This window comes from Struthio camelus, chromosome 10 (genome assembly GCF_040807025.1).
Source record: "Struthio camelus isolate bStrCam1 chromosome 10, bStrCam1.hap1, whole genome shotgun sequence".
NCBI classification, from domain to species: Eukaryota; Metazoa; Chordata; class Aves; order Struthioniformes; family Struthionidae; genus Struthio; species Struthio camelus.
Genome location: NC_090951.1, coordinates 18,610,327 through 18,632,568, shown reverse-complemented (window position 1 = coordinate 18,632,568; position 22,242 = coordinate 18,610,327). Strand labels below are relative to the sequence as shown.

Below are 22,242 nucleotides of genomic sequence, written 5' to 3'. Positions count from 1 at the left end.
AATCCAACTCTTAAGAGACCACATGATCTACTCACAATCTACTCTTGCTTTCCTCCCTACTTCCCATATAGATTCTCTCATCTCACAAAACCAATCCTGAAGGTTCTTCTGCTAAAGCAGGCGCTGCCTTTGTAAGTCTCCAAATGGACCTTACAGTTATCTACTACCTCATCCCCGACAGTACTCAAACGTATCAAAGCCAAAGAACAGAGAAAGTGCTATAGGGCCCATATGTCCTCAAAAGATATTTTGGCCCCAGCATAATTTACACCGCTTATTTTGTTATTCTTGTTTTAAAATCATTCTTAGTAGAGCCTAACTTGGCCTTTTATTTTCTTTCTCTCCTGCTAGCACAGTTGAGCCTCTTCAATTTCCACTACTGACAAGACTCCCATGGCAAATGACCACATTTTACAGATTTAGCAAATGGCTGGGTAAGTACTTTAAGGAAAAGAAAAAGAAAAGGTAGATGATGTGGATTGTACTTTGTTCATTTATAACAGTATTTAAACTATAGTCCCTCTATTGAAGTACTAATTTATCTAAGCATAATTTAACAGTGCAGTATTGTATTATGATTCAAATCTCTATCCATAATTAAAAAACAAAAAGCCCCAAAAGACTGTTGCAATAGCATACGTTCCTAATGATTAATTTCAGAAACTAACGTTCACTATTAAAATTCTTTCTTTTGAAATAGTCTGAAGCTCCCATCCTGAAGAGAAAATAGATTTGTACGTTTTAATTGTCTGAAGTCAGTAAGACAATTTACAGGCTCGGGTTTAAGTGCAGGAACAAATCTTCCAATATGATGGTCTAGGTAAAAATTCTGAAAAGTTTTTTTTTGCTGTTGTTTTAACTGAAACAAAGAAGTGAATCTCTAATGGGAGAGATTCTTTCAGAAACTGCCAGTGTGGAAAGGAATAAGATCTGTAATAACACAACAGCTTCCTTTAAGGCCTTATGAGTCAAAAAGAAGCAAGCCTTAGCACTTTCTTCCAGAACCGCAAGAACGATCAAAAAGCAAAACAAAGAGCCAAATAAAATTCAAGCTTCTGTTTGCTTGGAAAACCACCACACCAGTAGCATTCTGTAATCAGAGTACCACGAATTATAAACTCGACTATAACATTCCCCCACACCCAAAAAGGTGAAAGAGTAATGCTGGTAAATGAAGTACGCTCTGTTCATAGAATAAGAGCTGCACACAGAACATACTGACCATTTAAAGTTTCCCTTCTCACCAGCCACTTCCACTGCTGTATTTTTGAAATATATAGTAATTTTTGTAACAGCTCAAATAAACTGAAATTAAAACAATGGATATCTCTTACTAGCTCAGTACAAAAATATCTCGAGTGAATCCGTATGCGCAGATGCAGGCTAGGAACTCACCATCCTGACTTCGGTGCACACGAGTTCCGGAGGCAGCGTTCCCAGCCAGTACACACAACAGCGGCAATGCTGACCAGCAGTGTCCAAGCGCTATCGACATTCAGATAGTCAAATACTGATACAAAAACAAACACAAACTACCACATACGTGAAACAAATACACTAAGGATCATTTCAGCTACATGCACTTGAAAACGTACAATAACTACCACTCACACATGTAAATCTGCCTTACATTACAAATTGGAAAGAGGGGCGGGGGAAAGAAATACATGCTTTTACTAAAAATAAAATATCAAACAAGGTTCAAAGTCCTAAACCAAATACATGTTTGAGTTAGTATTAAAAAAACTTAAAATTTTTCTTTTTTTCTTTTCTTTTTTTTTTTTTTTTAAACATTACAAGAAAGTCTTTCACTCAGGAAAACAAAAAAGCTGTTGAAAGTGTTCAGCTTTTACACCTGCAACTGTAAATTCATGTTTGACCTCAGTGGGACATATCAGAATTCAGGAAATTCTTTTCAATATGGTAGATACAGTTAGAAGGTTCTGAATAAAGGTCTTATTTCAGAAGTTGCACAAAGCTTTAGATTGTAAAAAAAACAGCTGAAAATTTGACTTTTAAAATAGCTTTTTTCTAAAGACAAAAAGAACACTTCAATGACTTTTATACGTTCCACGCAAAGCAAAGAGCATGAAGTTGAATATGCTGAAACAGCTTTTTTCCAAACCTCTGCTACGTACCCAACAATTTAAATAGCACAGGCACTTAGGCTGCAAGAGCTAGCAGAACAGATAAAACAAAACTGCAAACAACTCTAAATTAAAGCAGAAAATATCCTTCCTCGTTCCATTTTCCCAAGTCTCTACCTGTCCAGTCACGCTCTAAATGGCCACCGCTTTTCTACCATGGAGAGAATAATTTTCTCACGTTTTTCACCACCAAGCAGAGGGAGAGTCAGGAGGCAACCCCCTCCCCTCCCCCCCCCCCAAAAAAAAAGCACCAAAAAAGAACATGAAACACAAGAAGCTTTTTTTTTTTTTTTTTCTTAACCTTAATACAAACACCTAAATCAGCTTCAGTACGCCTGTTGTAGACAGGCTCAGAAACCAGCAAGGCACAAACCGCTTACTCAGCAAGAGAAAGGAACAGAAACTTAATGGTAGCGGGTTCTTGACATAACTTTGTTTCACTTATTGTCAAAAATGCTCCTAAATATTTTTTATAATTAAAAACAAAAACCCTTTCATCCTTATGAAGTTTATTATGAAATCCCTATTTTCTTACCCCTCCAAAACCTCTCAATTCAGTCTTTTGCCTTAAACAACTTCTAGAGTCAGAAGACTGCAAGTCCCCAAGACACAGAGCCATTACAGGTGTGAAGGGCTGCAAACTGCAGAACTGTCCGTGGTCTGTGTTTCGTACTCTGCTGCTACTGAAATGGAGTCCCCTAGGCTGCTGCAGCGAAGAAAGGCAAGGGCAAGCAGACAAGAACTATGCAGAACTAGCAGGAACCTGCCCACCTTTTTGTCTCAACACCTCACACCTGCAGTTACCTACAGAAAGGAAAGTTGGGCTAGGTCAGGGAAACAACCGCAGATGAAAGAACACAAGGTAGAGTCTACTCCACAAAACGTTTTGGCAGCATGATTTACCAGATTCTACTCAAATATATTGGGTAAAGTTCACTTAGAAGTTGTAAGTGAATCACCTCATTCGGAATACGAAGGTTCTTGAGATAACATGCTGCAACTGACAGTTGTCCTGGTCAAAATCCAGGAATGGTGATAACGTTAATACCAGCACCTTTTTTAAACAGTATATATTTGCGCTGCTTCTTAATAGCGGAACCATTAAGTAGCATGAAAGAACAAGATGGACGTGAAAGACGGAAGACTTGATTTGATTCCTTTTTAATAGGGAAAGACCAATCATGAACTATCTTTACATCTAAACAAGAACATATTCGGAAAGACTTCATGTGAGACATCACTATTTAGAATAATTTTATTCACTTAAAATAGTTAAGTTGAAAAATTTATGGAACCTTTGAACATGGCATTTTTTCTTTTTGTAGTATTACTTAACATCTAACAAAGTAACCAAAACTTCTTCAACATTCATAACTTCAGAAAAACAAAAAAACCACCACTTGGTGTGTTTTAAAAGATACTGACATAAATTGGGGAAAGCAATTTACTTTTTTTTTTTAATCCTCAACAGCCAGCGAATCACACATTATCATTACCATTTAAATCAGTGCTGACTGCACACGGTATTTCTGTTTACATTGAAGGAGAAATAGTTCTTCCACTTCGATACAAGCAAACTTGCGTATTTTTTGCGCCAGCTTCACTGAAATGCTTTGATGGCTTTCTATACCAGACTGCTAGAATGTCCAACATGAAAGAGTGCTTTAGCATTTCTGTAAGCCTATAAAGGCTTCTCCTGCTGAATCTAGATTTCTCAATTAAATATTCCTGAAAGACATGCTCTCCTACCCCTCCAAATGGAGAAGGGAAACTGGATGCCTACAAGAAAGGAATTCATAAAAGGGCACTGGTCTGAAAATGAAGATCACGGCCAGAGGGCACAGGGGACCAACAGAATTTGTTTTAAGGAAAAGCCCACGAGGGAGAAAAAATGTTTTTCCCTAGAAGCCTCCTAAAAACTTTCTAGAGAAAGAACACAGCATCCAAGAGCTTCATTGCAGAAGCATGGAGTAAGGACTTACTGGTAGGGATCAAACAAAAAAAGGCTTAAGACAAGTCTCCAGAAAACACAAGCATAGCAATCATTTCCTATCTCAGCTGAGTCAGGCATTTAGCATGAGAGGATCAGACCCAGTGTAAACCTCAGGAGAAACACACATCATCTTTAATGGCACGGAAGTCAAACTGCTATCAGCATGCAGCAGAATGACAGACCGGTTAGAAAAGAGCAGTGCGCTGCCAAGGAAGTCCACAGGCACAGAGTCAGAAGCATGGGCACCTCTGTCCCTCTGCCCAAAACAAGCAAGGTTCAGGCATCGTTCCTGAAAAACCTGTGAAGTTGGTCAAAGCCCGCTCACGCTTGCCCAAAAGCACAACAGACTGGTATGAGAAAGCGTGTCTCTTGCAGAGGATCTGCAGCTGATCAGATTTCATAATACCAAATGTTTGCAGGTAAACGAGGGAATAGTTCATTTATTTCTACCAACGGGAAGGAAGTGTACATTAGGTTACCCCCTCTCCATAGGAGGATATAAATAAGAGAAGCTGCAACACAGAAACATTAAGACACGTTTGTCTAATCTTTTTAAAAGCTGTTCTTTAACTAGACTGAAAGACAGCAAGACATTTCTGACTTTGTAACTGTAAAAGTAACTTTATGAAACTTTTTTTTTTAAAAGCTTGTACATGTAAACACTTCACTGGATCCTACCTGCAACTAGAAAATGCAAAGATACCTTTCTCCGTCCATGTAATAACACATATTTATGTCTTATGAGGCCGTTTTAGTCACGCAAGGCACTGACACTTCATTTAGATCTCCTCCGTTTAGGTTCATGGACAGATTTTATTTAACATAGCTGTCATAGACAAGACTTTAAAAACACATCAAAATCCATATGCAATATTTGGAGGGGGAGGGAGAGCATATTCAGATATATCTTGAGTAATACCTAACAATTATGATGAGAACTCCAGACAGGCCTGAAAGAGATAAAGCAATACTTGCCCTATTGAGTACGAACAGGGTGCTCCAGCATAACAACAATCCCTTGCTCAAGCAAAAGCTAAATGATAATTTGAAAAGGATCCTTATTTCTTTAGTCTGAATATATAGAATTTATTATTAGAAATCCTGCATTGGAAATATGGTACTAGAACCAAAAGAACATGAGTTAAAGTCAGTGGTCTGGAATTCTAAAACTTTCAGAACAAGCTCATAGTAAATATATACCACCAAAAAGCTGGCCCTTCTCACCGTGTATTTTTCACTCATAATAAATTATGGCAGAACAGATGTTAAAATTATGCTTCAATTTCAACAGCTCAGTCTTGAGTATTATTAAAGCATCCAGTACTGTAGTACCTCACAACTCCAAAACAAATTTAATAAATTTTGGAGGTCTTCCCTGAGATTGTGCATACAGTCCTCTAAAAAGCCCTTTTCATGAGTTGCACATGCATGCTGTACTGGATCCTTTTTGTGATTGCACATACCTAACTCAAAGAATTAACACTTGCTGTTTTGAAAGCAGGACAGTATTTTTCCAAAAATGAGGGCATAAATTCACCACAGTAGTTCAAATTTAATCGGCAGCATAACTATTCTCTTAAGTGGCTTGGCCAAATCTCCCCCGAATGACGACCCCATCTGTTGCCTTTACCTTCACCTTATTTTCCACCATCACTCCTATGTTTAAATTAATTTCCTTGCCTTCTCTTTGACGGCTTGTGTTCAGCATCTGTAATGTCTGCTGCTTTTAAGATTTGCCAGAACCAAAGTTCCTGCTACTTCAATGTTTCAACAAAATTTTTTACAGAAAGCTGAGCAACGTCTGTGCCTCACTAGTAGCTTCTACCAAGATTCAACGAAGAAAGAAAAACTAAATTTACCAAATCTTCTAGAAATATTTTTTAACCTTTCGAAGTATAAAAACAGATACCACGAGCCACAGTGTGCTGCAAGTCATGAAAAGCCTGAGCTATGTTTCCCTAGAAAGGTTGTTCAAAATACTGTTCAGGAACTCTCTTGCTACATGAGTGGCATTCAGTAAAAGTATGATACAACGCAGCAATTGCTTTTAGGATGACTCTTAAGATCTTAAAAACAAACAAACAAACAAAAAAAGGTCAGTCAGAATTCTCTTTTGAAAACAAAATTTTAGAAACTTTGTTTTAAAACTGTTTCAAACTATCACAAGAGAAAACCAAAATGCTCAGAACCAAAATACTGATACCTGTAACTAAGACCAACTTCTGTTTTCTTTACAACTTTATAATCTGAAACTAAATTGTCAAGTTATAAGCATCTCCTAAAAGAACCCTTTCTATGAATTGATAAAATTAGTTCTTGTTTGTTGTTTCAATAGCTACCTATGCTATCGAATAGCATTATGCACACATATACTGTATGCTGGAAACATGGAAATTTTAACTACAGACTAACTGCTGCAGAGGCTGTATGGGGAAAAAAAAATTGCATCCCAGGATATATATCAAACTGTTAGTCTTCACAGTAAGACACTAAGGGAGCAAAAAACTTGAGTAAGTGCAAACATAACCAAAGAGCCCACACAAAAGAAAGCCTGATACATCATCTCTGAGAGGAAAAAAAACCTACCAAAAATTGCACAGCTTCCAAAAAATAAGACTTGTCAACTGTTTCTAGCCTATCCCTATATTCATTTATCACACTTACTCAAACCAATGGAAGAATTTTCAATCACAGCATCCTAGAAATCCATCCGCTCATGTTTATTAGCCTGAAGAGTTACCAAATCAATCCACTCTAATTGAATACACACCTGAAGACAAGACACTGTTCCTGGAAACCCATGCAGCTACAAGCTTGTGCAAATTTTGTAACTTATTAGTCAACAAAGCAAAGCAAACAATACCTCTCCAGCCGTACAAGTCTATTTGTGCTAGGAATTATTATTTCTATATATACATATTTAGAATTAGCGTAACAGCTAAAAGAAATCATAAAACCTGAGTGTACACAACACTGATACTGGTATTTGGACAAAAGCAATATTAGTTCTAGAGGTACTTAGACTGCCTTCAAAAAGTTACAGCTGGTTCACATCGTTAAAAGTTCTATTTCTCTTTCAGTAACAATGTTTCAGGAACATTTGATAAAATGTTCATTTCCTACAAAATGTCCAAAGATGAAACGCTATTCTGGAGGCAATGGTATGTTAGAAGTGACTCAGAAATTCAGACTTTGGATAACTGCGCTACACAGAACGCATTAGCGGGCACCGATACCCATGGAGAATCGCCCTGAGCCCTCTCTGCTTCCCTCCTCATTGCTCCTTCGTCCCTCCCTACCACTGTTTCCACAGTTCGCAATTTTGTACAACCAAGAAGCAAACTAAATCAGGAACTTGTATGTCTGAAAACTACCCCAGCCAAAAAAAAAAAAAAAAAGTTCCCCAGAGGTCAGTTCCTAGCACCAACTGTTGCGTTAGCACAATAGAAGATGGAAGAATATAGCTTTTTTTCCCCTAAACTAATTCTCTTTTCTCTACATGGTTACATCTTTATATTGGCATGCTCACACTACTGATTTGTTTTACAGTTCTTCAGTGTTAACCAGACATCTGTTCATAGATAATAAATATTTAGATACCCACTCGTACCTTTTCTGCAGTATCAGTTTGTAAAAACTATTTATTTTACTTATTTTTGTCAACCAATCTTGCCTTAATGATATTTGTAGGATCACTGTTAAATTGAACTAGCTAGAGGCTGCCTTCCTATGCCTGCCATCTGTTAACAACTTTTTACAAAAATGTTTGTGTTTTGGCACATTAAAGACAATTATTACAGTCATTTAATGAGTGCGTAATTATCTCAGGAAAAGTGATATTCTTAAATTATAATAATCATTACAGAAATATAGCAAGTATTTCTATTTGAAGAGGACAGATGCACAAGTCAGAAATGGACAGCCTAATTATTTGTCATCTGAGGAAGGTTCAGAGATACTTAAGAAAAACATTAGTGACAGCTAAAAATAGATACAAAATCAAAATATGTAAAAAAAAACAAAGTGCTTCTTACACATTCAACTACTAAACTAACAAAATATCGCTGTTTTCATGAATACATCACTGGCAAAAACGCTCATGTTTTTGTAACGAAAATATGTGACATACAGCTGTAGTTTCAGAGATGTTGCTCATTCAGGGAGCTGCACTGCTCAGCAGAGACCATGCCCTGCTCTGCTCATGAACTCTGTGCGCTTGACACTGCTTGCTCACTTTCACTTCTTTCTATTTCTGTGGATGTTTTTCAAAATAATACCAATAAAGTGAAAAAATCAGGAAATATGGTAAAACTACCAAAAAAAATCCACAGGGGAACGTTTACTTTTTAAAATCAGTGGAGGAACTGCTTATTACTGAGGTTAAGAGGAGAGAGGGAAAAAAAAAAAGAAAGAAAGAAAAAGCAAGCAGCTCTACATTCTGTGCGTCTATCCTTGCCTAGAACTGTACAAGTCCTGGGCTAAAAAACTTATTAGGTGCTGGGAGATGACAACTGATTTCTGCTGCCTCACTGTGGCAGAGGAAAAATTATTAAGCCAGTACAGCTAAAAGGTAGGCAAAAAAGGTTCCTTAAGCACCGAGAACTAAATCCAGAGCAGACAACTCCTAGAAATAATCATGTCTAAAAGGAAAGCTCAGACCAAGATTTACATTGCTAACACAATGTCATCCATAAAATTAACCATACTTAAGGGAACAAGAACAACAGAAATACAGTGGATATCTATTCAGATTATGCTTAACTGGAGCTTCAGCATTTAAGAAAAAAATTGAGATTTGAGGGTTGTTTGTTGGGGGTTTTTTTCTTTTTTATAGTACAGAAGCTTAAATATGATTTTGAATGCATCTCATATTCAAATATTTTTGCTTTGACTGGATCAGATGTCTAGATTTTGATTTTCAAATTATGTAAAGTGGGATAAATTTGGAGACATGTATTTTATTATGCTCAGTACCACTCATAATAATTGTCATTCACTACTACACAAGCAACATAAATAAAAGCATCATAATCTAATATTTGTATTGTAAGAATCCTTAAGAGCCATAGCCTTTAAACTTATTACGCAAAAGAGCCAGTCTCTTCCACCAAAAAATTTACATATAGTCTGATCAGCCTGTAATTGAAAAATATTTCTTATTATGGGCTCACTTAAAAATAAACTGTATAGGATGCAAGAAATACACTCTGACATATACTATATATCCTTGATTTTTATATGCTTTCTATAACTATCAGCTAATTGGCTTATTGGGCTTACCACGATTACTTGAGAAACCACACGACTACATGACGCTTGTTTCTCTCAAAAACTTCACAGTGCAGGATTTCACATAGAAGTAGAACAGTAACCAGTTGCAGAGGAAGATATTCACGAGTGGAATAATCCAAGGGATACCTGTCGACCATGAATTCAGGGCTGCTTACAAAAGGGAGGCATCTGCTAACGGAGTGAGAGGTTAAAGGCCTGCGGCCTAATTCAGGGCACGCATCTCAGCGGCACAAAAATCAGTTTCCCAAACTTCTATCAAGCGAAACCTACTTCCATCTCTGATGATAATCTCATATATGAAGCTATACCATTCTGATAAACACAGACGTCCCAGAGCATAATCCCTCCAAGGAATCACGTACAGTTTTCAGACTCCGCTAAATTTTCAAAAAGAGCAAGAAAAATTCTATCCACAAACGCAGTATCATCTGTTGCTCTGACACAAGTGGCATGAAAGCTTGTGCTTGCACATGTAAAAGCACATTTAGGTTTCAAGCCCATCTAAAAAAACATTAAGCCCGATGTAAGACACTGGAATGCATGAATATACTGAACTATAAGGTTAGGGGCCAAACTTTTAGCCACAGAAGAGGGAAAAAAAGATCCTCCTGATCTAAGAGGCAAGACTACCACCTTCTCCTATAACACTTCAGAAGAACAAAGGAATTTTATTTTCCTGTTTCATCTCAGTTATCCTGCTTTCACATACCTAGCCAAAACAGATTAAAATGCTTATTATAACATAACATAAACAGTAAGGTGGTCCTAAGTTTCTCTCAGGGTAGTTTACACTTCAGAATAACTTTCCAACTTTATTTTTCTTCTAAACATACAGGCTTGAATGTTCAGTTCTGTATTTTTGTCATCTCTTTTTTAGTCATGAATTACAAATAGATTATTTGGCTGTAATGAAAGTTAAGTGGTATTAAAAAGATCAGAGGTGTTGCATCAGTTAAGAGTAAGGCTACATCAAACTCCAGTGTGTTTTTCCACTTTGCGCTCTCATTATCAAAATAACTTAGAAGAAAAATGCATGATGCAGAATTAAGAGGTGTGATACAGTTATAATTATAATCTAATTACAGCAGGCATAGAAAGTATAATAGCAGCATAAGACATTCTACATTTTTTAAAATTGTGTAGTATTACACTGAAGTGACCATATTAATTTTTAAACAAATTTGTATTGAAAAAATAGCTGTACAAATAAAACTGTCATGAGTATGCTTCATTTCAAATGATGAAATACAAGGCACTTTATTATCTTTCTTAAACAACTTCAGTTTAGCTGAAGTTAAAGATCTTTGATTCTCTATTGTTGGGTCCTTTTGCAATAGCTGCAATTAATTAATTATTTCATAAAGTAAAAAAAAAATTCTTGTCTGAAAACTGCAATTATCAAACTCAAAGTGGGGAAAATAATCAAATCCACTAATAATTGTTTCCTCAACATATACAAAACTCAGTACAACGAAATATTTTCTCATTAAACAATGCACATGAGTAAACTAATACATACGAAAGTTATGAAATAAAAACCCCCTCCTACCTACCTCCTATCCTAAAGGTAATCAGCCTCAGTAAGAGCAATATCTTCCCCCAATCCCCCATCCCCAGTTAAATTATGTCAATTTGTAAAAAGCTCAAATAAAAACTGATTTTGAACTTTAAATACTATGAAGTGATCAAACAATAAATAAAAACAAGAAGTTGAACTAAAATCCCTCTTGGAATTGCAATTAGATAAAAGACAGTTCTAAAATACTTATACAACTTCAGTAATTGCCAGACTTTTTTATTACTAATTCGAATTACACACACTGCTGCTTTAAAGAGGCTTTTATATTGTTCACCTCTGTCATTCCCCCGTTAATTCACTTCTTGCAATTGTTCGACAGCTGCCACTGCACGACCAGTTACTTTTTGAAACAAATATAAAAATCTGCCCTATTAGACAAACTAAAGGTCAGAATCCAATTCATACACTTTATTGCACACCCTGAATATTATTAAAAAACAAATCATGCAGTTTTATAACTGTTTCCTATCAGTTTCATTTCAAAGTTCTAGGAGAAAAAAGTAAAACTAAGTTTAAACTCTGTAAAGTTGCTCTGTTCTTGCACCACAATAACAAAACAAAACAACTGCCGCCCCCCCCCCCATTTAAACACTCCCTATAGGCCTCTGAACTTTTACTCTATACCTAGTGAGAAAATAAGGCACTAAAACGTCTGTCAGTGAAAGACGGAAGTAGTCTGAAAGCATGCTCAAGTATACAGCAGTAAATAAGTCATGGCACCAGAAAGAGTTTTTAATTAGACCTACTTTGCAGCGTGGCTGGTATCCCACATGCTCCTCACATGCTACAGTAACGCATGAATTTCTCACCACCCTGCTTTTCCTGGACTCCGCTTCCTGTTCACCCTTCACCCCAAGTATGCTCAGGGGACACCAATAGCCTCAAAGCTGCTGGCAGCCACTCTGCTTTCTGCTGCTCCGCTGCCCGGCGGGGAACTCCGGCTCTGCTCCTTCTGCAGCACTGGACACACAGTAATAAATAGGATCGTATTGCACTGCTGGCTGCTATACTGCCCATCTTTAGGTTACGGAGGGCTTTCTGCTAGAGAGAACTGACCAGCCTAGCTACTTGGGCTCTCCCCTCTTCTCTCCTGTCCCTGACCTAAAAAATAATGCATGTGAACACCAACAGAACGCATCTACTGCATTATTTCAGCTAATAATCAAGCTCATCTTAGATTCACAACTGTGTGCGCATTCTATTAATAACACACCACAGCTTTGCCAAAAGATAAAAGTTTCACTAGTAGGAATTGAAAATTCCACACTGCCATGAACATAAGCAGTAGCTGAAACGGAGAAGCAATCCACTGAACCCAAGGGTCTAACATTTAATTTTTGATTTATCTTTCTCTGATAACATAAAATTAGAGGGCTTATTATTCTGAGAATAGGGGAAAACAGGTATTATACTGCCTTCTCCACAGGCATTATGTCTGTCTTGCAAAGTATTTAAAGCAGGAGGCAGTATCGAGCTCCTCCCCTTCCACAATTTTTTTGATAGGACATGGTTCTATATCCTCAGATATATAGTTATTAACTTATATACAGCCATATATATATATATATGGCCATATATATATACAGCAGAATTCCTACCTGAATTTAAAACAGAAGATAAAATAAAAATTCCTATTTTTACTATTCACATGTATATGCATTAAACAAATGTCCTCACAATTTTGGAAGACCTATATAACCAGCAACGGCAGCTGAGTATGTGCATTTATTACAGAGCAGCTACAGCTCCTTCTGCCAAACCCTCTAAATGAAGAAGGGGTTTCAGTCGCTCCTGTTAAATCAAATCTGGGCTTGAAGCTACCAAGCAGTGCCAAAACATGGTACTATTAGGTATTAATTTACAGGTCATGCAGTCACTGGAGCCATGCTTAAAGTGTTGACAAGGAAAGCAGCTAATCTATTCTCCAAAACTATAGCATCGGCTTGAAAGATTTATGAATTCTAGAAGCTGACAGAACAATTATTTGTGCCTCTGGTTAGTAAGTCACTCCTCCTACGTTCAGGAAGTATTTTCTTTTGATTTAGAATCTTTTAAGCCAAAAAAATTCTCAAGAATCTCACATACGCTGAAGTTTCCAATGGCTGTAATAAAACCAAACGAATTTGCTAGTTACAGTGTTGTGAAAAAGAGAGCTTTCCTTACCCTTTTCTTTTTTGTTTTGTTTTTGAGAAGCTTACCTACTTTCATACAAGATCAAAGCAATCATCGGTTGATATCTCAATTTATTGCTACTCGTAGACGTCACTATAAAAATACTAGAATGCGATACAGATGAAGATAAAGGTCTGTATTAAAAAACCAAAAACCAAATAAAAAAACACCTCATGACAGGGACTTAAGTTCTCAAACAAAGCTCTTTGAAAATTCACTAGAATCTTCAAACTAGGTAATGTTTTGTCTGCAAAGTTTTGGTTTGTTTCCCTTGTATACCACTGAAAACGTACAGGATAGTTTTAGCCAGAAGTAACAAAGTCAAACATAGAAAGAAGAAAGTTCGGCACAGCTTTTTATACATTTCATATTATTAATACCACATTAAAAACAAACAAAAAAACCCGTGTATTTCTGGTCGATGAGCATGAGCATCATGTTACCAAGCAAGTGACCAACGTAACAACAAAACCAGTGCTATTCTTGCAGGAAATGAGCCATACAAGTCAGTCATACTATACCTCTTAGAAATATGCAAATAAGTCTTATTACAACTCTCAAAAATACACAGTTATCAGTACTTCAAAAGACAATTATCCATTATATTTGCACTTAAAGCATAAAAGAACCAGTTTTCTCTGTTACATTTAGAAAACATAAGCAGTGGAAGGGCAGGCACCCTTTTGCCTAAATAAATATTTCAGGTCACATAAATCTTGTTTTCTACAAGGTAAAAATCAACAGGAGAGAGAAAGCAAGGTTTGCATCAGCAGTTTTCTCCTAAATCAGCAGTTACTGTGTGCACACTTCCGTGCCAAATACCAGCAAAAGCTACGAGTTAAGTTACCGTGGTTTGGCAAAGGTACCAGCCACTGTTACTCATTTCACCAGAACAGCCAAATCAGACAGCTCAAAAATAAGACAAACCACTACATACCTGTCCTGGTAAGGTTACACGACTTCTGTCTTGCAGATGCTGACTGGAAATTGAAGAATGCCAGGGATGGATCTGACTTTGCGACTGCGCCCGAGCAATTTCAGATGACCGTGTTACTTGTGGTGACGTTATATGCTGTTCTAGGTCATGCTCTAAAACATGGCTTGTGCTATCCTGAACAAACGCAGAATCATCAAACTGTGGAAGAAGGTCTTCCTGAAGGAGGTCATCTGGGTCAAGTCCTGTAAATGGTTCACTTTGAGTCTCAACTTGATGAAGTAAGTTCTCATCCAAAGACGTAAAACCATTGCTTTCAATTGGGTCACTGAAATGGCTTATCTGAGAAGCAGAACCAGCAGAAGCTGGAAAATTAATATTCACAGGAGAGAGTTTTGAACTACTAAAGTTGCCCTGAGGATGTGCAGAATGCAACATTTGAAAACTATTTGAATTCAAAGGTGTGTTAGGATTCAACATGTGCTCAGTTGTTTCTTGCTTGGTCCCTGTTTGAGATGTAAAGGCATCACTTCCAGTGAAGTCAGAGATAGCGTGTGTCTGCTGGCTAGAAAGAGCCGTTGTAGACTGAAGAAGGCTCGTAGGAGAAATGTGGTTATTAGAGTAAGAATAAGGAGAAGAAAATTGTTGGGTATTATTGACAGAGCACGGAGTAATGGTTGAGGACTGTCCATCAAAATTTCCCTCTTGATTCCCACAAAAATGTATTGAAGCACTTGCAGTTTGAGAAAACTGTTGTACGGACAGAGGCTGCTGTGAAGCTGATGGATTGGAAACCGGAGGTGGGTGGTTAACACTGACTCTGTGAGAAGTAGATACATTAACTTCCATGAAGTCTTTTGGCGGACTCAGAGCATCTTGCCCTGTGTTAATGTTGTTTCTGCTTTGTTGTGACCGTAGTGAGGCACACTGATGCTGCGGTTCGTTAGCCTGAAATAAGGCAAAGTCATGGTGTGCTACAAAGCTTTTGTTTTGCTGCATAGACTGAGAATGTCCTTGGTGAAAGGGGGACCCATTTTGATTTGAAACAGTTGTGGCAGTTTGATGACCCCACATAGGGCTACCATCAGCCACATCTGGAAACATCCCATTAGACTGGTTCTGCGGATGAATTGGTGAACAATTAAATTGAGAGTGTGGTGATAAGACACTGTCAGCTGAGCTATTAAAAGACTGATTTACTTGGTGAAGTTTCAGTGAATCATACTGGTTCAGCTGCTCAAACTCACTCATCTTTTGTTGACTTTGAGCATCTTGCACATGGTTCAATGAGTCTATGTGCAAAGGTTCAAATTCTGCACCCAAATTCAATTCATCAACAAGTGAAACAGGTCCAGGTTGAACAAAGGCATCATCTGACAAACCTTCTAAGGTCTCACTAAACAGATTGGCATCATCAAAAAAATCCATCATAGGATCAGTCATCTTGATACGTCTGTACTACTTTCTCTTTCAACTCCAAACGGAGTCAATTTTGGCCCTCTGCAGTGAACAAAAACAGATTACATCCAGTAGTTACCACCTTATCCAAGGCATGCCAACATCCACTAGCGCTTCCGATGAAATGCAAATCTTAAAGCATTCTATGGGAGAAAAAGAAAAACAGAATGATTACACTTAATTCTTTTTTTTTTTTTTTTTTTTTTTTTTTTAAAACTTTCCCTCACAACCTCCTTCCTCTCCCCAATACTTTTATGGCTTTTTAATTCTTTTTTCATAATGATGCAGTTCAGCTAAACCGCAAACCACTTAAGAGTTATTTCTGCTTATATTCGATGTCCTGTGTAGCCTTTGTAATTTTTGTACACTATGTAATTAAATATTTGATGTTTTAAATGAAACGGTTTCAATTATTTCATTCAGTTCACTCAATTATCTAAGCACAATTTCAGATTCTCCTTTGCCATTTTCATTAAAACTACCCAAACTGTAACAGACTTGTGCTCCAGAAGTAAAAGGCATTCCTTTTACAATATATCATTCTTAAACAGCTGTAAAAAAAAATCAAATATAATACATATAACGTACACAATAATTTTGTATACTTAAGGAAGAAACTCGAGAGGATATAAACTACATTTGACAACAACAACAAGACTTCAGCAGGAAAAGCTGAGATACTGTTTCTTCCAGTTAAGCTGCATTAAACAAAGTTTCAAAAAAATTCATTTAATCCCACACAACTAAGCGATAGTAAAACTCCTGTTCAAAGGAAAGGGGCAAGGATGAATGCAGTGTCATAGTTAAAAAAATAAAAAATAAACACAAGAAAAGAATTAAATACCTTTGGCTCAGCAATAGAGTTTATCCACGTGTCATTACCTAGTTTCGCAACACAAGTCATTTTGCTTTTTTATTTATTCATTTACTATAACATCACTGAGTGATCACCAATGAATCAGTTTGCAATCAAAGATTTCGGCCAAGGGGAGCCGAGGAGGATGATTTAACTTTAATCCGACATCTAGCACATTTGTATCGTGGTCAAACAGAACAGGAAAGGTCTGAATGAAAATGCATCTTTGATAATTTACCTTCATACTAGAAAACCTCTAGAATAGACGAGCAGTCATTTAAATGAGCACCCTCATGGAATAGTCATTCCTTTCTCCTGTCCATGCATATATCTAATCTTCACAAAGAAGAAAAGAGCCACACCTTTAATTCCTAGAACTCACCTCGATGTTTTCCTCCTCCACTTCTACTGCAATCCTTCATTAATGGATTCTCCTAGAAAGATAGTCAGTATAGAAGCCTTCCAGAAATGGACACCCTGGAAATCTGAAATATTCTCTTACGGACAAGGTTCCTGTTGAACCTATTAAGTACATCCACCCAGCTTTTGACAGGGAGATGAAAATCTGCTCTGCTCATAGCAGAACTCCCAGCCCACTCAAGTATTGTGACCATAGTTAGAATAAAGCCCAACTTACATTAATAAGCCTTGCTGAGGGATAGGGTATATAAAACTTCCGGTCTACAAACAAAAAGGACAGATAGATCTTGTATCATACTGAAAGGTACACAGTAGGCATATCTAACAAAGGATGAACCGTTATGAGTATTAAGTACTATGAGGAATACACTATGAGGAATTAAAAAAAGTTTGCTATAAAAAAGCCACATAGGCTAAGCTGACAGTTTAGCTTAGTAATGTAGCCATCCATTCCAAATTATACATGTACAGCTTACTACTTAAAGTTAGTGCTTCCTAAAGTCTCAAGTTGAAAGCAGTATTGCCATAAATTAGACTCTACTGTATTCTAATGCTGATTAAGCTGTTTACTTATGACTAAAAGCAAGAAAATTATACTTTCCCAGTATCAAATACCACCTTCTAACAGACGATAAACCAACATCATTACCCAGGTAAAAGACGTATTTTATAATACTTTTGTTTTAAGCAAGTCAGTAATTTTGCACAATAGAAAGCAATCGAGAAAGGTAGCTATTTATATTTAATGGAACTTGAATGTGTCCTCTTGTTATTTTAACTTCACATACTTTTCAGTACTTTTAACAAAAGAGACCTGTCTTCAGTTACTTACCCTTACATGTCTGAATTATTTTACTATTCCAGCTGGGCAACTCCTTTAGGCTAGGCCAACATGAATCAAATGAGTTCTGCATTTCCCAGTCAGTAAGAGATATGCAAGAAAACGGGCCTACAAAAGGCAGATATTTTTCAGAGAAGAACTAAGATGAAATAAATGCATCCTGATTCCTCTAAATCAAAGCCTCAAAAGATCAGCGTGGTTTTCAGTTTTTATAACACTTCTAATAATATAATCAGCACTCATCTTAAGATATTCTAACCCAAAAGGTCAGTGGCGAGAGCGCTATTTTAAAAAAAGAAAAGACAACTAAGTCAGATCAAGCAGAAGGAACCAGTATTGTTGTCACAGTACAAATGACCTAAGAGATCCCCATCTGGGAACAGAAAGATTGAAATTATGGTAGACACGCATAAGATGTCATGTTTCAGGTTATCAAGGGCTCCACTGTTAAAAACTGAGATTTAAAGTCTGCATCAGTGTAAGTTCACATAACGGAACTCCACAGAAAGTCACCTGCAACCCGAGCAACTTCTGCAATCCTCCACTGTTATCAACAGGCTGACTACACACAACAGCTTAATAGGCTGAAGAGTTGACCGCTACACAGCCCAGAAGCAAAGACAACATACAGCTCCTTGGTTATGGCACGACAAACTGCACCTCATTATGCTTTGTAAGCAAGGCTACCCAGTTTGCGCTAATGTGTGTGTGTGTGTTGGGGGGAGAGGGAGAGATTTTTTTCCCTCTTTAATGATATAGGTACAATGGGATGCAGAATAATTTACATACAGTAATTGACTAGAAATATACAGACCAGCTATTCCATAGCAGTTAACTGTTATACCTACTCTCGAGTTAAATACATAGTAGTTTAGAACTATCAAATATGAGTAAAACTATCTTGTATTAAAACAAAAATACATAAAAGCACGCACCAGTTATCCTTCTAGTTTACTGATGGCTACATAACTTTGCAGGAAAAAAAAAAAAAAGATAAAAAGCATGCAAAATAGCAGCTCAGCACAGTCGCAACACTAACTCCAAGCTTGTCTCACAGCAATTTGTTTCCTTGCTCAAAACCCACAGAACAGTTTCCATCTCAGTTTTTCCTACTTTCTTCTGGTATAAGGAAAAAAAAAAGAAAGAAAAAAACCTACAAAACTTCTCTACTACAAACTCTCCTTTAAGAAGCAATGGTTTTATAAAAGACTAACTATATAACAGTCCTATAAAAGAGGACTGAAAAGAAAAAGTAACTTGAAGATGTCAGCTTCATGGATCCAAGCAAAATGGATATCACAGATGAACTTGCAATCTCAGCTATCTAAACACTAGACACAAGAATTAGTCCCATGTAGATTTCTTATGAAGAAAATGTTTGTGTAATAAGGAGATTGTCAAGTGGAGAAAAAAAAAAAAAACTTTGCTTTTGACAGAATGCCACTGTAAACAGTCAAAAAAACAATTGTGTTGCAAAGACATCCTATTTTTTTTAATATTTTTTGACCAGAGTAGTATTTTTATACTTAGCTTTTTCTGCATCTACAGCATCCCCATGTTTCTTCAACCCCAAAAAAGCATAATCAGGAAGTTGAAAGATATTTGATTTGGGGAAATTGGCCTTTTTTGCTAAGTTATCTTCCAAATTCTTTTTTTTTTGGCAATTAACTTTTTTGTTTCTTTGCTACACTTGAATATGAAAACATTAAAGTCTCAGCCTGCAAAGTCTCAGCCTGCAAACTGTGAAGGCACAATGGTGCATTTCTGATTATAACTGGTATGTAAGTGCTATTTTTCTGTCCCCTCCAACTCCTACATTCTCAGATCCAAGCTAATGAAATAAAAATGTTCTGACAGGAAAACTCCTTCTAAATGCTTGCTTTAAGTGCTTCTTTTCTCCGTGTCCTTGCTCCCTCTTTCTTATATGTATAGCAAATGATAGCAGCTACATTTGTGTTTTAGCATACTTTCATGCAGCCCTCTCCTTTCCTAAACACATAGGGGGCACCAAATCTAATTTGGACATGCTTTTACATTCAAAAATCAGAAAACAATTCAGGAAAAAAAAAATTTTAAAGACTTATCCATTGGACTTGACAACTGCAAGTTTAACTAAGCAACTGTAGCTAATGACTTACAGTACCTGTTCCAAAATACTCACTGAAGATGATCTCCTATTGTACCCCCATTTTAACCGAATGAGGGAACTGGTTTTGAATCCCTACTCAATGATGTAAACTACAGTAAAAGGGGCAGAACGTAAAAAAACATAGGAGAGGAAAATGAGGTCTTCCTTCTTCCTTAAAAAGGAAAACCTTCGTTTCGTCAAAGATAAATGTTTGTTTCACTGCAAATAATCACTGCTACGGTAGATAACTGCATTTAAAGGCAGTATAAAGTTTGATTTCTCATAGCAAATATCTTGACATCTTTGTGTACTCTTACATAGAGAATACAGGTTACTGTAAAAAAAAGTAAGAGAATTTAACATTTTGTAGGTCTAAATTCCCTACGAATATTGTATTTTGATTTAATATTAACCTTTATCCAGCTTAAAGTTGTTGAGATCCTTCTACAAATGCAGACGTCTAAGAACTGCTTGGACCAATTCTAGGAAACAAACAACAAACCACAAGTACAAGCTGATGAAACAATCAGAAGACTATGTTTTTTTCATTGGAGTTTAAGAGCTTACTGCCCCCTACCCACTAGAATTGCTTCAACAATATTTACCAGCAATGGGACATTAGGTTAATTTATGATTTTCCCCTGTTGCACTCTTTTTACTAAATATTCGATTTCAATTACATACAGCATCCTTAACATTACAAATAAAATATAATCCAAAGACATTCCGCAATGTTTCTTACTAGCATTTAATTTCTCCCTTGGTATTTTAACCTCTTAATTCTGTATCAAACTAGCTGATTTACACAAGAAAACTGATCAACAGAACTATTCAAGGTAGAGTGCTACGAATGGCTGTAGAAAACAAACCTTCAGTTGGACGTGCTATTCTGAAATAAATGATCTTTTTCCTCAAAAAAATAACACTACATTGTCTAAAATTAATTACCGGGAAACATCAACATTATTCCCCAGACTTAAGCTGAAACACATTTCAATGTTTGTCATCTTCAGTCGTACTAAAACATGTAGAATTTAAACAGTACTTTTTTAAGACTGCAAACTATTTCATTCGCTGCCTCGCACAAAACATACATATTATGTCTCTGGGAAGTATCAAGTTATTCTGCAAACATACCTGAATCAAAACAGAAACTTCTCCCAGTTTCTCTCTTTAGTCTCGGCATTGTTCATTCAACAGAACACCTATACTTTAATTCCGCTAGTTCTCATCATGAAAGATCTATTTTAATGTAAAGATTTAATCCACAGTTTGAGAACAGGAGAAAAGCTTTCCAAATAGATGGTTTAAATCTAAGTGACTAAAAAAAATTCTCTAAGATAATACTACTAATTTCTGCAAAGCCCATGCATTTCATTAAAAAATGAACACTTCTATACCCTGTATGGTTGTAAAACGCTCTTTTCAATTACAAGCAGAATATAAATCAATGCCTTATTGCTCCTCTTAATGTGTCCAGGTAACTCTCTCGTACTTCTTCTGTAACTCTAACTTTCTTAAACTTCAAGGTCTAAGTTACCTATTATATTCAAAATCACTTGGATGAAATGAAACTGGCTACATTCACGTCCAGTTTCATTTACATTCACGTCCAGTTTCATTTATTTCCGTAAAAGTCTGTCTGCAGGAGGGAATCAGTACCAGAGCTAGGTTAGAAATACGAGGTTTCAAGTTAATAACCCTTCATACTAGTCAGAAAGATCAAGAAATAAGGAGAGGCTGAAAGTTTTGAAGACATGATCTCTTTATAGTAATCAGCCTTCAAAAGATCTCAGCAGCAAAATGATACACCACAGTTACAGAAATAAGTGAGAGAAGGAATGATAGGAGAAGTACAAGGATTAAAAAAAAACAAAAGAAGAAAGATTTATGTTAATGAATACACCAAAAAAGAAAGAACACATACAAAAACAGAGTGGAAAAGGGTACAGTAACAATGACACCAAATTTTCCTTACAAAAGGAAGTGGAAGTAGCAGTAAAATACAGGATAATAAAAACTACTGATGTGTTTTATTTCATTAACTGCATTGCTGACTACTTTTGATGAAATGACAACAGGAAGATTTTTCATGAGAACCAGCTGGTTTAGTTATGAGCAAGTAAATCAGGTAAAGATTCAGCACATTATCATGACATCCTCCCTTTTATGTCTGATTGACTAGGTATCATTGCTTCACATGAATGATGTGCGAGAGAACCACAGATGAGGAAATGAATGACCTTGATGGCCATTTTTCACAAGAAAAGTTGAAGCAATGACTATCCAGACACTTGACAGAAGTTATCCAAGAAAGAAATTATAGACAGTTTAGTAGAGATGAGATGAAAGTCATAAAAGGATGGCATGACAGAAATTCAGACTACAGGTAAAGGAAATAGAAGAGAGAAACACAGTCCTA

At 36.5% G+C, this 22,242-nt stretch overlaps 1 protein-coding gene across 17 annotated transcripts in view; it reads right to left on the bottom strand.

Moving 5' to 3' along the window:
• Nucleotides 1–22,242, bottom strand: part of CHD9 (chromodomain helicase DNA binding protein 9) — a 103,973-nt gene that overhangs the window by 70,187 nt on the left and 11,544 nt on the right. For 7 of the 17 annotated variants that reach the window (XR_011143345.1, XM_068956383.1, XM_068956397.1 and 4 more), the window contains exon 4: nt 14,121–15,718. Coding sequence is in view for 16 of the 17 variants with exons in the window: in XM_068956383.1 (XP_068812484.1) it covers nt 14,121–15,560 (1,440 nt within the window). In the remaining variant the exon portion in view is untranslated. Of the gene's footprint in view, nt 1–14,120; nt 15,719–16,813; nt 16,917–17,068; nt 17,113–17,683; nt 17,801–22,242 lie in introns of all 17 variants that reach the window. The other 10 variants (XM_068956389.1, XM_068956395.1, XM_068956387.1 and 7 more) reach the window with 7 other exon arrangements.